Source organism: Bombina bombina, chromosome 1 (assembly GCF_027579735.1).
Source record: "Bombina bombina isolate aBomBom1 chromosome 1, aBomBom1.pri, whole genome shotgun sequence".
Taxonomy (NCBI): Eukaryota; Metazoa; Chordata; class Amphibia; order Anura; family Bombinatoridae; genus Bombina; species Bombina bombina.
The window spans coordinates 924,875,798-924,894,427 of record NC_069499.1 but is presented as its reverse complement, the minus strand read 5'-3'; the positions used below and the strand labels follow the sequence as shown (position 1 = coordinate 924,894,427).

The following is an 18,630-nucleotide window of genomic DNA, read 5'->3' as shown; positions in this document are numbered from 1 at the left end:
TTAGATTTAGTAACAAGAGGACCAGAATCCTCAATTTCTAAATGCAATTAGGACTTCTTTAAGTAAAGAACGAATAAATTTCATTTTAAATAAATATGAAGATTTATCAGCATCAACCTCTGAGACAGACTCCTCTGAACCATAAGAACCATTATCAGAATCAGAATGATGATGTTCATTTAAAAATTCATCTGAAAAATGAGAATTTTTAAAAGACTTTTTACGTTTACTAGAAGGAGGAATAACAGACATAGCCTTCTTAATGGATTAGAAACAAAATCTCTTATGTTATCAGGAACACTCTGAGTATTAGATGTTGACAGAACAGCAACAGGTAATGTAACAATACTAAAGGAAATATTATCTGCATTTAACAGTTTGTCATGACAAAACAGTACAAACAACAGCTGGAGGAACAGATACCATAAGTTTACAGTAGATACACTTAGCTTTGGTAGCTCCAGCCCCAGGCAGCGATTTTCCAGAAGTATCTTCTGACTCAGTTTCAACGTGGGACATCTTGCAATATGTAATAGAAAAAACAACATATAAAGCAAAATTGATCAAATTCCTTAAATGACAGTTTCAGGAATGGGAAAAAAATGCCAGCGAACAAGCTTCTAGCAACTAGAAGCAATAAAAAATGAGACTTAAATAATGTGGAGACAATAGTGACGCCCATATTTTTTTAGCGCCAAAAATGACGCTCACATTATTTGGCGCCTAAATGCTTTTGGCGCCAAAAATGACGCCACATCCGGAACGCTGACACTTTTGGCGCAAAAGAACGGTTTTTTTTTTGCACCAAAAAAGTCTGCGCCAAGAATGACGCAATAAAATGAAGCATTTTCAGCCCCCGCGAGCCTAACAGCCCACAGGGAAAAAGTCAAATTTTTAAGGTAAGAAAAAAATTGATTTATTCATATGCATTATCCCAAATATGAAACTGACTGTCTGAAATAAGGAATGTTGAACAAATAAATGTTTGAATACATATATTTAGAACTTTATAAAAAAGTGCCCAACCATAGCTTTGAGTGTCACAGAAAATAAGATTTACTTACCCCAGGACACTCATCTACATGTTGTAGAAAGCCAAACCAGTACTGAAACGAAAATCAGCAGAGGTAATGGTATATATATATATAAGAGTATATCGTCGATCTGAAAAGGGAGGTAAGAGATGAATCTCTACGACCGATAACAGAGAACCTATGAAATAGACCCCGTAGAAGGAGATCATTGAATTCAAATAGGCAATACTCTCCTCACATCCCTCTGACATTCACTGCACGCTGAGAGGAAAACCGGGCTCCAACCTGCTGCGGAGCGCATATCAACGTAGAATCTAGCACAAACTTACTTCACCACCTCCATAGGAGGCAAAGTTTGTAAAAAAACTGATTTGTGGGTGTGGTGAGGGGTGTATTTATAGGCATTTTGAGGTTTGGGAAACTTTGCCCCTCCTGGTAGGAATGTATATCCCATACGTCACTAGCTCATGGACTCTTGCTAATTACATGAAAGAAATTACATATGCAGCAGAAGAAAGAAAGGCACTCAACGGGTCTTAGCCATAAAATCACTTATTTAATTAGCCGTGACGTTTCGGGGTTGCCCACGTCCGACTCCTCAGACAGAACTTACAAAACATAACTTTACTCACCACCATTTAAAGCCACCCTGTGACAAACGAAGAACGCTGCTCGCGGTGTTCCGGAAGTTGCGGCTGTCACGTGATGCACCATACATGTCACCCGTTGCCCCCAGCAACCGGATACCGCTTTGCACGGTCTCTGTAATAAAAACGAATGTGCACAATCTCATTACTATTATTATACGGTTACACACTATTTTATGCATCAATTTGAACATTCTGCAGTACTATCGTGACCTAACTTGCCCAATGCTTTTATGTATGTATTTTCTTTATGCATTATAGGGGGCTGCATACTCTGCAACTACTTAGGATTCGCATTTCTTTATATGTGAGTATATCCATCTGTCCTCTACATATTAGACTCTCACTGGTGAGCTAGTAGGTTACTAAATTACTGATTAATATGGAGAAGGTCTATACAGCATAATCAAACAACTTGTATCAAATATCATACAAGTAATTCATCAATATATATTTCAATATCACTCCTATATACATTTTTACAACATCTGGCAATATACCAATTTCTATCCTATTCCTGAATATTTATTTCTGATTTCTAATGGGCTCTATTGGGCATCAGCGCCAGCCCCAAGAGTATATATCCATCTGGACTCTCGCTGTAACAAAAGTTTAGCTTTGTGCTTGGCCATGGCAAAGTGCCTCGCTACCAGTTGGTCAGATGTTCCCTTGTTTAGGGCAGTTCTTGCAGCAAATGGTGCAGTATTTTGAACAAATGTTCATTGGATCTCGTACTCCTGGTGATAGAAGAGGTAACTAGGCTATTAAGAATTAAGCAGAATAGACATCCAACAATATGAGGTTATCCATCTCAACAAATTAAGAGCTGAAACCGACAAAAATTGGATTACTAAGCTAGCTGAGGAGGTGGATAAATATGAAAACGAATGAATATCCTTTAAAAACCGCAAGTTGGAGGATGTAACTTCAGATTACAATCAAAATAGTGTGTACAGGTGGCGTCTTAGCCCAGAAGAAAGAATGACTTATCACACTAACAGGCCATGGAGACAGCAATACAATAGGGCCAGACCCCTGGTCACAGTGGACAGTTCGGGAAACAGCTCTGACTGATAATATGAACACCACGGATAGAGGGACAACAAACTATGCAGGAGGCATGACAACCAGTTAAAAAAATGGGGGGCCGAGGAAGCATGTCAGGAGGGGGGGTTATAAACAGACCCCCAGAAGGGGAAGAATAAAAAGGATCTAATAGTGAACCTGAGCGCTCATACGCTCACAGAAGGGAAAACCAGTGTACTCAGGAAAGGTCTGTCTTTTATTCCTACAACAAGAACAGATGAATTCGAATTGTTTGTAGATGTACAGAAATTCACCAGAAACTTGAGACTAAGAGAACATTTTGGTCCCCAACAACAACAAAAAGAAGAAGAGTTTAACAGATTCAGAGGTCCAAGTACGTTTGATCCCTCTAGCAACAATACATCTATAAAGACCTTCTCTAGACTGTTACAAGAAACATCACAGTCTAATCCTCAACAAGAGAGATTTAGACACAACCTAACCAACAATAAGAGAATGGCAATCAAACCCCTACAGGAAGATAAAACTATCATACTCAGGGAAGCCGATCAAGGTGGTGCCATAGTTATTCTTAACTATGCTGACTACCATAAGGAAGTAATGCGACAGCTGGAGGACGTAAAAACCTACAAGAAATTGAGAGGCGATCCAACTAATGCCTTCAAAAAACAACTGGACACTATGCTAAAAACTTGCCTGGATAACGGTTACATTGATGGCAATATCAAAGCATATAGGACGGTACCCCATCCTAGGATACCAGTACTATATATACTACCAAAGATACACAAAAGTCTAGTGGATCCACCAGGGAGTCTCGGCTATAGGATCCCTATTGCAGCCTATTGCCACCTTTCTAGACCATATGCTACAGCCAATAGTATGAAATACAGAATCCTTTCTCCTGGTTTTAGCTTTGATGATAAGGACACTAAAAGAGGTAACTGACATTCAACAAGAAACTCTCTTAGTCACATTGGACATAACAAGCCTATACACCGTGATTCCACACGCAGAAGGTGTAACAGCAGTGAGAAGACAACTGAATAAATATCCCTAAATTGGCCCACCTGTAGAGATCATCATGGAGTGGCTGACAGCATGTCTAGAACTGAATTATTTCAGATTTGAGAAGGACTTCTACCTCCAAATCACAGGGACGGCCATGGAATAAAATGTGTCACCGGCCTATGCCAATTTATTCATGGCTTTATATGAGACTCATGGAGCAACACTGTTTTCAGATACCAAAATTAAACTATTCAGATGGTACATAGACGACATGTTCATGGTGTGGACAGGTACAAAAGATGACCTGGAGGAATGGTTCAAAGAACTTAACAGTGTACATCAAGCCATTCAATATAAGATGACCTTTATCTATGAGTCGGTCGAGTTCTTGGACTTAAAGATCTATAAGAAGAACAATGGTCTAGCTACCACTCTATACAGCAAGATACAAATCGGAATTCCCTGTTACATGCGGAGAGTTGCCATCCTCAGTCCTTAAAAAAGCATTGCCCATCTGACAATTTTAAAGGATAGCAAGAAACAACACGGAAGATGAATTACGAGAAGAACAGGTACAAGAGATGGAGTCACGTTTTCTACAACATGGGTATAAGAAAAAAACAGATGAATGCAAAAGGAAAATTGAAGGCCAGACCCAACAGGAACTGCTGGAGAGTAGAAACAGGGAAAAGAAGGCAAACAGGATGACCTTTACCACTATTTTCTCGAAGGGAAAACAGGGGTTTAATCAACAGCTTACATCAACACTGGTCGCTCTTGGAAACATACAAGGAACTACCATTGAGCAATACCTTACCGCCAATGGTGGGCTATAGATGAGCAAGATCACTCGGGGACCAACTGATCCATACAGATCCTAAGCAATGTTATGCCAAGGAGACATGGCTACAAAACAAACCTGGATGCTACCGATGTATGGGGTGCACAACGTGCAATGGCCTATCAACAGGAAAAAGATTTCATCATCCTTACAAGAATAAAAGCTATCCTATTAAATACAGAGTAACCTGTACCACCAAATTTGTGGTGTGTATGTTACATTGTGTATGTGGCCTTTTTTACATTGGCAAGACTGTTAATGACCTCAGAACGAGAATGGCAAATCACCGGACTGCTATAAGAACTGCCCTAAACAAGGGAACATCTGACCAACCGGTAGCGAGGCACTTTGCCATGACTAAGCACAATGTATCAGATTTAAAATACATCATAATTGATCATGTCCCCCCTTTAGCTAGAGGGGGGACAGAGCTAAACTTTTGTTACAGCGAGAGTCAAGATGGATATATACTCTTGGTACTATGGCACCCCAGGGTTTGAATGTACATCTGGACTGGCCTGTTTTATGTAAGCTAAAGGAATTCCTATGTGTTAGTAATGCCCAATACAGCCCATTAGAAATCAGAGATAAATATTCAGGAATAGGATAGAAATTGGTACATTGCCAGATGTTGTAAAAATGTATATTAGGAGTGATATTAAAATATAGATTGATTAATTACTTGTATGATATTTGATACAAGTTGTTCGATTATGCGTTATAGACCTTCTCCATATTCTTCAGTAATTTAGTAACCTACTAGCTTATCACTGAGAGTCTAATATGTAGAGAACAGATGGATATACTCACATATAAAGAAATGCAAATCCTAAGTAGTTGCAGAGTATGCAGCCCCCTATAATGCATAAAGTAAATACATAAATAAAAGCATTGGGAAAGTTAGGTCACGATAGTACAGCAGAATGTTCAAATAGATGCATAAAATAGTGTGTAACCACATAATAGTAATGAGATTGTGCACATTTGTTTTTATTACAGAGACCGTGCAAAGCGACATCTGGTTTCTGGGGGCAATGTGTGAGGTGTATGGTGCATCATGTGACAGCCGCAACTTCCGGAACGCCGTCAGCAGCGCTCTTCATTTGTCAAAGGGTGGCTTTAAATGGTGGTGAGTAAAGTATGTTTTGTAAGTTCTGCAACCCCCGAAACGTCATGGCTAATTAAATAAGTAATTTTATGGCTAATACCCGTTGAGTGCCTTTCTTTCTTCTGCTGTATATATATATATATATATATATATATATATATATATATATATATATATATATATATATATATATATATATATATATATATATATATCTATCTATATATATATATATATATATCTATATATATATATATATATATATATATATCTCTATATATAAAGCAGTGAGAATAGCAGGGTAGGAAATCTGTATGAAGCTTTAAAGTGAGATAAAAGTCAAAATTAAACTTTCATGATTACATTTTTAGACTTTTGAGTTTACTTCTATTATCAAATGTACTTTGCTCTCTTGTTATCCTTTCTTGAAAAGCATACATAGATAGGCTTAGAAGCAGCAATACACTATTGGGAATTATCTGTTTATTGGTGGCTATGCACATATATATCTTGTCATTGACTCACCAGATGTGCTCAGCTAGGTCTCGGCAGTGCATTGCTTTAACTCTGTGTTTAACCCATTTACAGGGATTAAACACATAGCTATATGCAAACAACAATGCAATAAAAAAAATGCTCTTGCAGATTACAATATTTTCTTTTTGCATTTGTATGTCCCTTTAACCTAGTATGAATTTATACACAGTCAGTGTTTTTTTTTGCATTGAACAGCTCTATGAAATAGACCTGTGACAAGGACATGTCACAGCATTGTGTTAACAGCAAAAAACAAGCAGAATCAGGGGCAGGTCTGTAACACGTGGTAGATACAGACAAATTGCAAATACCCTGAGGCCATCACCACTGAAAAAGACACTCAAATTGTTATACACAAAAAGAAACACACTGAAAACGAATAGCTGTATGTAACTGACATAAACATACTGAGTTCAATCACAAAACTTCAGAAAATACAATTTATCTCAATATATATGAGATCTAATATGGTATATCAGGAACAGTATGCAAATAGTAGCATATAATAACACCTGGAAATGGTTTCCTAATTAAAATGTTTTTGTGCTAAAGAATGTGGGACATGTCAGTACTCATTTGCTAGAACATTATTACACAAATGATTCGAAGGGCTTAAACAGCATCTCACTCACTGGTTAGGACACACTGAGTGAGCCAATCAGAAGCTACATAAACATGCAACTACCAATCACCAGCTCAGAACCAGCTCAGCAGCCCTTTGGATGCAGGAGCTCAAAAAGGGACATGAAATACAAAATTAAACTTTAATGGGTCAGATAGAAAATGCAATTTTAAGAGAACTTTTCAAATGATTAATATCAAATATATTTCATTCTTTTGGTATCCTTTTTTGAAAAGCACACCTAGCTAAAGAGCAGAAATGGTCTACTGGGAGATAGTTGGTGATTGGTGGCTACACACATTTGACTTGTCACCAGATGTGCTCAGCTAGCTCCCAATAAATAGTGCATTGGTTCTCTAGAGCTGACTTGAACTATGTATTTAAACCCTTGTAGGGATTAAACACACATTTATATGCAAGCAATAGTGCGATAATAATAAAACTTTTATTTACCTTGAGCTATGTGTTTAATCCCTTTCTCCAATAATAAATACAGAGCTACCAAACATTAGAATCATAATAATATGATCTATGAATTAAAGCATTATATTATTGCACTAACATGTCCCTTTAAACTAGGAGTTCCTAAATATAAAAAATCCAAAATGTCTTGGGTTCTGAAGCAATTAATGTAGATCCCTGAACTATACCCTACAGATTTGCAAAATTTTGGATTTTTGGTTTAGCCTTATTAATCTAGTCCCAGTATAAATGAAAATTAAAGGACTCCCTACTCCATTTCAGAAAACTCATTTAAACAAAAAGGAATTGCATCACAACCTCTCAGGATATAGGGACTTGCAACTAGAATAATCAGGTGTCTATGCCAGTGTGGAAGAATAAGGGTTAATCCTTTGGTTTAGGTCTCCAGAGCATGACGATGAGTTGACCAAATCCACCCACCCTCCCCTTCTCTTTCACACCTTGGTACAAAACACCCACTGAGAAACTTGCACCCTCTGTGTGGAATGAAAAATAAATGTTTACCTTGAAAGAGGGAACATAAATACACAGAAGAAAGAATGAAATAATGTGAGGGTACAAGGCATATGTGTAAGTGTGCTGTAAATGACGTGTGTGTGTTAAAGGGACATATGATAGCACTATATATATTTTTTTGTTTTGTTTAATCTAAAAGAGGACATTATAAAGTGCATAAAAATGTCACTGCATATTCCTGTGCCGAATAAACCATGTTTCATGTCAAGCCTACAAATGCATGTTCCTCTCCCCACAAAGCAGTCTGACAGCTGTTCTTATCAGACAGTGAGCATTAGATGAAATATAAAACCACTAATGCAGAATTAGATTTGGTTTAATTTAAAAGGAACATACACGTGGAAAAAAAAAATGCTCTAATGCTTTAGAGCATCTTATCCAGTGTTACCTCTAAGACCACATTTTGTGAGCATCCCAGTAGTGAAACAGTTAATAAGGGAACCATACCTTGCAGCCTGCATTGTGTAGTGTTTGTTAACTGCAGGGTGGGGTTCCCTAACTAACCGTTTCACTGCTGAGCTGCTCACAAAATGTGGCCTTAGAGGGAACACTAATCTTATCATTGCGTTATTGCTTGCATATAAAACTATTTTCAACCTTAAAAAGTGGTTAAACACATAGTTAATGTCAGCTCCAGAACAGCAAAAGTCTACTAGCTGGTGAGCCAATAACAAGAGGCATATGTGCAAAACCACAAATCAGAAGCTAGCCCCTAGCAGTGTCATTACTGCTTATGGGCCTACCTAGGTATGCAAAAGAACATAGCAAATTTGATAATAGAAGTAAATGAACACTTTTGGTAAAATTGCACACTCTTTTTGAACTATGAAAATGTACCTTTGTCTTCCATGTCACTTTTCTAGGCAAAACATTTTCTACGTGTTTATATGGTGCTCTTTCACATGTATAATTATGACTGACACTTTTTGAAGGAAACATCCCTTTAAAGGCACAGATCTCTAATCAGTAAATAAATGAAACTCGCCTATCTTTTGTTGTGTTAAACTTCAAGCTTTTAATAACAAGTCAAGCAGATAGTGTACTGAAAGGTTTAACACTTTGTGATAACAAGTCCGCTGTACAATAATGTTTCTGCTACTGAAATGAAAAGTATGCAGAAGTCATCTATTCTTAAAAGAATACAATATCTGCACAGCCAATCACGCGCGGGCAGGAGCTGTCAATCTCCCAAGTCGGACGAGACCGGGGAGACTGAAATTCTCCACCTAAGAGGTGGATAAGTGGCTAGGAAGCAGCGGTCTGATGACTGCTGCGTGATGAAGCGAGCCCCTAGCATTAAAGGGTCGCTAGTTGTAAAATGACATGCTCTAACAGATTTGCCAACTATAATGGCACTGTTTAGATGTGCTGAAAAATGTTTTTTTTTCAACATTTAACATTTTTCATAAAAAAAACAAATTTATAAATGTTCTTTTAAGTTAAAATAGTAAAAAGGGGACATAACATTCCAATAAAATGTTCTAATGTGTTACAAACATTTTATTATTGCACAAATGCTCACTGTTATTTATGTTTAACCCACCGCAAAATGGATACAGAAAATAAAAAATAAAGACATAAAAATAGATTTTTCTTTCCAAAATGCATATTAAACACTTCATTGCAAACGTTCTTCATGCAATAAAAATATTTTAATAACATTTCATTGGCAAAAATGGCATTGTTTTTGAGTCCCTGGACATACAGGTTTAAACTACTACAATGATCAAACAATGTGTAGAATAAAACAGAGTAAGGCTTGTGAGTCTGCAATATGCACTTACAATTCTCCCAAGATTTGAAAAACCTACAATTTTTAGACTTTGAAGGTCATGAAAGAGAAAATAAAACGTTCTGGTATCTTTTATCCTTTTTTTTAAAGCATATGTGCATATCCTCAGCAGCAACCAGCAATGCAATAATGGAAGTTTGTTAGTAATTGGTAGCTACACAAATATGCTTCTGATCAATAGATCACAGAAGTGTTCAGCTAGCTCCCGGTAGAACATAGGTGCTCTGAAGGTACTGCAATGCATTGTCTTAAGCAAAACACATTTTTAAAAAAAAGTTAAGGACAAGAGCGTTCAAAGAGCTAAAAATTCCTGCTGACCTCAGTTAAACCCCTCTGTCTATAACTAGTGGAACAAAGCTAAAAAAGAAAGAGGCAGTGCTAAAAAGCGCGGAACAGAAAGTGGCCAAAATTGGGGATATTTATATATTGCAATAGCTAGGATGATATTGATTAATCGATGACAGACTAGGAGGCAAACATTTTAAAATAACGAGGAAAGTCTAATCAGAAGCTGGAGAAATCGTATGTTGATAAATTGATACAATTTAATATGTACAAAAAAAGACACAAAATAAAACAATATAGAATGTGGTGGGACGTCTTTCCTCGTTATTTTAAAATGTTTGCCTCCTAGTCTATCATCGACTAATCAATATCATCCTAGCTATTGCAATATATAAATATCCCCAATTTGGCCACTTTTTGTTCCGTGATTTTTAGCGCTGCCTCTTTTTTTAGCTTTAAGCAAGACAAAGCCAATGAGCCAATCACATGCAACATACACATGTAGCCACCAATCACTGTCTGTATCATGTTCTAGACCAGTGATGCGCAACTTCTACAAAAGTAATGGCCACTACTCTATACTTATCTTACTTGACCTCTCAGCTGCCTTCGACACAGTTGACCACACCCTCCTCCAACAGACCCTTAGCCTTTGTGACACTGCTCTTTTTTGGATTTACTCCCATCTTTCTCACAGGTCTTTTTCTATGTCATTTGCAAGTGAATCCTCCTCTCCAATGCCTGTTGGAGTACCTCAAGGATCTGTTCTGGGTCCTCTACTCTTCTCCATCTATACTTCTTCACTGGGTAAACTTATCAACAGTTATGGCTTAAAATATCACCTCTATGCTGATGACACCCAGATCTACCTCTCCACCCCTGCTCTCTCTCCCTCTGTCCTTTTTCATCTCAGCGACTGCTTATCTGGCATTTCTTCCTGGGTGGCCTCACACCACCTAAAGATTAACATGTCCAAGACTGAGCTCCTTCTTAACCCCCTCCTCTAACTCTACGCTGACTTCTGTATCCCCGTTGACGGCATCACCATTTCCCCATCGCCCCAAGTCCGCTGTCTCAGAGTTACACTTGACTCAAAACTATCCTTTATCCCCCATATCCAATTGCTTTCTTCATCCTGCCGCAACCACCTACGCAATATTTCAAAGATTCACCCTTTTCTAAGCGCTAACACCACAAAGCAAATAATCCACTCCCTTGTTAATTCCCGACTTGACTACTGCAATAAACTACTTACTGGCCTTTCTCTTTCCCGCCTCTCCCCCTTTCAGTCCATCCTAAATGCCTCTGCCAGGCTAATCCACCTTTCCCATCGCTCTGTATCTGCTGCGCCTCTCTGAGAGTCCCTTCATTGGCTCCATATTTACAGCAGAATTAAATTCAAAATTCTCACCCTTACATACAAAGCCCTCACCAACGCCACTCCCCTCTACCTACCTCTCTAATCAACAAGTATGCTCCAGCCTGTCCACTAAGAGCCAACAAAGACCTGCTCCTTGCATCTTCGACTATCACCTCTTCCCATGCTAGACTGCAGGACTTCTGTCATGCAACACCTACCACCTGGAACACTTTCCCTCGTGCTGTCAGGCTTTGCCCTAATCTTTCTTCTTTTAAACACTCCCTGAAGACTTTTTTGTTCATAAAAGCCTACCACCCAACTCAGTAATAAATTACTTCCACTCACCTAATATTTCCCTCATCTAACTCTGTATTAACTTCTTTCTCACTCTTGCAGTTCTCACCTCCTGTTTCCCAACCTCCTACCCTTCTAGATTGTAAGATCCCATGGGAATAGGGCCCTCAATTCCTCCTGTATGTGTTCGTCAAATTTTGTCCTGTGTCTTACAAGTTTTATATCATTGTTTTATTTAAATAAATTGTACCCATGGACAGCGCTGCGGAATATGTTGGTGCTTCATAAATAAAAGTATAATAATAAACACACAAATTATATTTCCTACATGATATTCCCTAAAAATGTCCAGTGGCACAGGGTGAGTGCAGGATACTATCTATCTGCTGTTCTCCACTCCAGAGGATAATTTTGGGTTGTGGCCACCTTGTTTGTCCATTAAACACAAGTCTCAAAAGCACAAATATTTGTTCCACTTTTTCCCCCAAGACCATAAATCTATAGCACTCATTCTTAGTTGGGGGTTTTCCTTGGGGTTGCAAAAATTAGTGCAGAGTTGCATTTGGCCATCCCTACTCTAGATCACTACAAAGCAGAAGATGAACTATGTGGTTATTCCCTTTGCAGTGATTACATAGATTGTTACACAGGCATATATGGAATAATAAAATACTGCAAAATACTACTGCATTTTATTATTCTGTTAATCAGTTTGTTATTAGCCAGAGTACAGCTGTAAATCATTACATGACTTTCAATTGCTTGTTGTTTTCCTTTTAAAAAAGAAACTCTAGAAAGATAATTTTACTAGGTAAATAATAAATATAAACATTGCATAGTATTCCTTATTTCAGGACATGTAATCATATGGGATAGTCAGCATACATAGCTCAAGCATACATTTTATCTGCAGTCTGTATTGCAGAATACAAAGTATGACATAATTGTAAATAAAGTGCTATATCACATCATTCCAGTTTCCAGCAGCATATATTTACTTTCTCTCTACAGACCAGACAGATTAACTCTCTCTTAGCCACCCCTACTATCTAGCCTGTTATTTTTTGTTATAAACTGGTTCTTCTTGAGGTACAATTTGACAAATGGAAAGTTAGATTAGATAGAAGCAAAAAATATTCTGGTGTGACCTAGATTGCCACTACTGACAGCTTCCCTTTGTCTTAAACTGTGACCCCAGGGCACCCTCACTGCACAGGCTCACTCCAGGTACCCCAACTTGTTGCTCTAAAGTGCTACACCAGATACACTTCATTTGCACCATCTCTCACTCCAGGTACCCCAACTTGTTGCTCTAAAGTGCTACACCAGATACACTTCATTTGCACCATCTGTCACTCCAGTCACCCTAAAGGTGTTGGTCTCAACTGCTAACAAACCTATTTCTCATTCCAAATACCATAACTTGTAGCTTTAAATTGCTACCCTAGATACACTTTCTCAGACCAAGGTTGACACTCCATATACTTTCTCCGGATACCCCAGACTCTCATTTGAAAGGTCTATGGTTTTAGAAACTTGTGACTCCACCAACTGTTGTTTCATACTCAAGAATTCAATAAAGCATTTACTGGGCAACAATTACTGTAGAAACTAATTTACAAATTCCATGATTACAGTTCCCAGAATGACTGTCTTGATATTATCTTGCTGCTGCCCCACACTTAACCTGAACTGCTAATGCTAATCCATGCCTCACCTGAGTAACAATATTATTCTGCAGCCACCCCCGGGGCAGATATTCCCAGCCATTGGGGCAGATGGTGGTGTAATTGCTCAGTTCCAAACGGGTGTTGTTTTCACAGGGCTCCCCAATGATGTCAGGTTTCCCTCTGCACTTATAACCCGGGGGAGATGTGTACAAGAGTTCGGAGAAAAAGCCCAGGGCCAGAAGTACATTGGGTAACCAAGAGGCGGCGACAACGAGACGGGTGTAACGCCCGAAGCCGCCCGCCAGGGGCCACACCCGCCCATCAAAGTCCATGGGTAACCGGCAGGTGGACTGAACTTCGGAGTACTGGAGGAAAGGAAGACCCAATTGAGGGAGGGGAGACAGAAAGATAGAGGGAGGAGAAAATACAAGGGGCGGTGAAGAGTAGGATGGTGGATACTCTGGAATGGAGTTCAGAGGAGGAGGAGAGAGTGCCACGAGTAAGTGATGTAGGAGGAGAGGTAGAAAATGTGTTAGTATGAAGGCGTCACTGAGACTATAGAGTCAGATTATAGCCTGAGGAAACACGGGGGAGGGCGGGCAGTAGTCAAACCTGAAGAAAAAGTGCACAGGCAGAGGGAAAGCATGGAAGCGAGTTAATTGTAAATAGTAGAAAGCCGTTGTTGGTCTGAGGCATTTGGAATGAACCATGAATGTAAGATAGTATGGGGAATTTATGGCTTTATATGTCTGTTAAAAGGAATGAGGGGACAGCGCGTAATAGAATTGACTAGTGGGAAGAGATATTCCGAATTTGGAGCAATAAGATAGGAAAGCGCAGCACCAGCTATTACCAATTACCAGTTATTAGTCACCACATTCCATACTGCATCATTACTATTGGTACAGAGTTAAAGGCGAAATTTGTTCTAAATGATTTGTTATACCTGCTGTAGAGTAATAATTGTACGGCACATTTCTCAATAAAACCATCACCTAGGACATGCCCATAATAATGGCCTGAGCCTGCAAATAAAGCAGACCTGCTAATGTTATGTATGTGAAACAGTAAATATGGCTGGGAGAGCTGCATAAGCTCTTGCAGCTTTTCCACATACAGCATCTCTCCCGCTTTCATATCCCTACTGGGAGATTAATCAGTGGTAAAGTCTTCTCTCTCTACAGACAAAATGTTTGTTACTCATATTTTCATTATAGGTGAGGATAAAAGTAGAAAAGGTTGCTATTTCAAATAACAAATAAAGTTAAAGTAAAGTTTTTTTACTGTAGAATCCGATTATACTCTAATCTGCTGACAAACATTCTAGTCGCTAAATTTTTTTTTAAAATATCAAATCATAAATCATATAAATTTTATATTTACTATCGCCGTTTTTTTTTTTAGCTTCCTCCTCCCCCTCGCTTTCTTCCGGATTTCTGTATTGAAATTATCGCTTCGGTCCCACCCGCAGCCGTTTGCGTATGAAAGCGTGCGCGTTCTTGAATTGCCAATCTCTGCGCATGCGCAATTTTCGGATCTCCGCTTAGACAACGTTAATGATCAGTAAGGAATTCAACTGGTCAAGTGCACATGCGCCTTTTTTGAACGCGCAAATTGAGTGACATCTAGTTTAAGATATAACGCATGCACGATAGAACAAGTGGGAGTGTATTATAGCGATTTAGACGCCAATGGGGGAACCAATCCGTTTGATATGGATGGAATCGTCACGATTATCAGAAAAAAAAATGTATGCAGGTGGAGGAACAACGGTAGTCTACGGAAGACTAAAACAGTAAATTACAAAGGTAATAATTTGTTTTTAAAAAAATGATGAATGAAAGTACACTTTATTTTTTATATAGATTGCATCAGTAACAAACTAAAGCCTAGATTTAGAGTTCTGCGGTAGCCGTCAAAAGCAGAGTTAAGGGGTCCTAACGCTGCTTTTGGCTGCCCGCAGGTATTTAGAGTCGTGTAGGTAAAGGTGTAACGCTCACTTTCAAGCCGCGACTTTTCCATACCGCAGATCCCCTTACGTATCCTTTCATCAGGCATGAACAGTGTTTTGAAGTGCTAAGAAACACGTAGCAAATTATAAGGAGGGTTAGCTAGCATACCCTACCTTTCTGGTTCCTGTTTTTACTTTACTTTTATTGACATTTTAATAAACCGTTTTTCAACTTTTAAATTGGAACCTTGCATTGCCTGCTCTTTACCAATCACTTCCACTGGATGTATCAAGCTCTGGAGATTCCAGTAATCCTATGTTCCTGTGATCCCTGGGTTCCTGTGATCCCTGGGTTCCTGTATTCCTGGGTCCTGTATTCGGGAGATCAGTTAGCTTGGTTACTGCATAAATAACCAGTCTGTGCCTAATAGCACTGTCTGAGTGTTTCAAGGAAATCAAAACTCCACTGACCATTTGCCTTATTTGGAGGAGCCAATCTGGGCTTTAGACAACAGACAACAAGACTAGCCATTTTCATAAAGCTATTATTTCTTTGCTGCTACATATTCTTTCGCTGAGAGGAGCCCCTTGCATTGTGCCTCTCTCTGAATCACTGGAGGTTCCTGGATTTCCTGGTATCCAGCAGGCCCTTGATTAAGTCTGGTGGGTGACCATATTGATCCCATCCTGCTTCTATAGCATCAAAGGAAATGCTACAACAAATGTGAGTACCTTATTCATCAACTTACTGACTCACATTTTGTCAAGACAATACTAGGCCATATAGGCACCTTTGTCCTTTTATGTTGTTTATCTAGACACCACATCTATACCGGAGTTTGGTCTCCTGGGTGACTAATAGAAATCCCAGACTGCTGCTATAGCACTACTTCAAGTGCTTTCTCAAATGTGAGTTTATACTGTATATTTACACATATCTATCTTCTGGACCAGACAATATTGGGCCATGTGTCGCTTCTGTTTCTTCTTGTCTTTGTAAATACAAAGTTGCCTGTAAAATAAATTTAAATCCTAAAATAGCTACAATATTCGTTATATTGTAGCTATATTAGGGTTTATTTTAGAGGCAAGTATTTAGCTTTAAATAGGAATAATTTATTTAATAAGAGTTAATTTATTTCGTTAAATTAAAATTATATTTAACTTAGGGGGGGTTAGGGTTAGACTTAGCTTTAGGGGTTAATACATTTATTAGAGTAGCGGCGAGGTCCGGTCGGCAGATTAGGGATTAATAACTGTAGTTAGGTAGCGACGACGTTAGGGGGGGGGCAGATTAGGGGTTAATAAATATAATCTAGGGGTCGGCGATGTTAGGGGCAGCAGATTAGGGGTTCATAGGGATAATGTAAGTGGCGGCGGTGTCTGGAGCGGCAGATTAGGGGTTAATAATAAAATGTAGGTGTGAGCGATAGCGGGGGCGGCAGATTAGGGGTTAATAAGTGTAAGGTTAGGGGTGTTTAGACTCGGGGTTCATGTTAGGGTGTTAGGTGCAGACTTAGAAAGTGTTTCCCCATAGGAAACAATGGGGCTGCGTTAGGAGCTTAACGCTGCTTTTTTGCAGGTGTTAGGTTTCTTTTCAGCCCAAACTGCCCCATTGTTTCCTATGGGGGAATCGTGCACGAGCACGTTTTGCCAGCTTACCGCTACCGTAAGCAACGCTGGTATTGAGGGTTGTAGTGGCGGTAAATTTGCCTTTACGCTCCCTTTTTGGAGCCTAACGCAGCCAATCAGACAACTCTAAATACCAGCGTTGTTTCAAAGGAGCGGTAGGAAAAAAGGTGCGTTAGCTACGCAGGTCTTTACCGACAAAACTCTAAATCTAGGTGTAAGACTTTAAAGGGACACTAAATCCAAAATTTTTCTTTCATATTTCAGATAGAGAATACAAATGTAAACAACGTTACAATTTACTTCTATTATTTATTTTGCTTCATTTTTTAGATATCCTTAGTTGAAGAAAAAGCAATGCACATGGGTGAGCCAATCACACAAGGCTTCCAAGTGCAGCAACCAATCAGCAGCTACTGAGCCTATCTAGATATGCTTTTCAGCAAAGAATATCAAGAGAATAAAACAAATTGGATAATAGAAGTATATTAGAAAGTTGTTTAAAATGGCATGCTCTTTCTAAATCAAGAAAGAAAAAAAATGTGGGTTTCATGTCCCTTTAACTTTACTTTCACTTGAAAGGAGCTATTCACAAACCAATACATTCAATGTAAAATGGACCATTTGGAAAATATTAAAGATAGGTACATTGCCCCTTTTAAGCAAAACTAAGTGTGACAGACACCAGCATTTGATGCAGAGCCTTGTCCAGTGGTAAGTTGTCTTCACCTGTGGCCGTTTGTATGTGTGTGCTTATAGCAATTATCACAAAAAACTCTTATGAAGTGGTCAGTAGTACCAACCTCGTTGCATACGCTGCAGTTGTGACTTTTCAGAAACTCCAACTCCGTAGCTAAGTCTAAGTCTACTCCCTTTTCACATTAAACTCAAAAATGTAATTTTCTGTAAAGTATTTGCATTGTAAAACATGCACTATAAAGACATAATTCATGTTGCTGTTTGTTCTTGTAATTCACCTAATAAAAAAATAAAATAAAAAAGTGTTTTTCCCCCAACAGGGCCATGAACACTGCAGGATTCTGTATTGTGGATTGCTTCATTAGTGTACCTGCTTATTTACATTGTCCTTAATTTACCTCTTGCAAAGGAGATTAGATAAACAAGGGGTGTTACCCTCTACTGCAAAACAACATTTTTTGTTTTTTTTTTAAAAAAAGTTTAAAATGCTTATAAAACTTGCTTGTTTTAGTATATTTTGCACTGTAATGTTCAATTCCATTTTTATGACAAGACAGGAGGCTTGATATTTTGCATCTCTTTACTGACTTCCAAACAGCAGCAAAGAAAAGGCAAATAACATAGTAACAAAACAACCAATCAGCAATGAGCAGATATTATAACCACATAGATACAGGAAATAACTAAATGTGATGCATTTTACCAATATATTATCAAACATTTGTGGGAGTATATTATCGTATTGAAAAACTAATAATATATACAGGGAGTGCAGAATTATTAGGCAAATGAGTATTTTGACCACATCATCCTCTTTATGCATGTTGTTTTATTTCAAGCTGTATAGGCTCGAAAGCCTACTACCAATTAAGCATATTAGGTGATGTGCATCTCTGTAATGAGAAGGGGTGTGGTCTAATGACATCAACACCCTATATCAGGTGTGCATAATTATTAGGCAACTTCCTTTCCTTTGGCAAAATGGGTCAAAAGAAGGACTTGACAGGCTCAGATGCAGCACTCTTAAAATTGCAAAGCTTCTGAAGCGTGATCATCGAACAATCAAGCGTTTCATTCAAAATAGTCAACAGGGTCGCAAGAAGC

General features: G+C 38.5%; 1 protein-coding gene across 1 annotated transcript in view; it reads right to left on the bottom strand.

The window, feature by feature from the left end:
- The window catches only part of SLC22A31 (solute carrier family 22 member 31), a 125,564-nt gene extending 111,852 nt beyond the window's left edge, over nt 1-13,712 (bottom strand). The window contains exon 1 of the mRNA XM_053694109.1: nt 13,295-13,712. Coding sequence (XP_053550084.1) covers nt 13,295-13,579 — 285 coding nt within the window. The 5' untranslated portion in view covers nt 13,580-13,712. The remainder of the gene's footprint in view (nt 1-13,294) is intronic.
- Nucleotides 13,713-18,630: the final 4,918 nt, after the last annotated feature.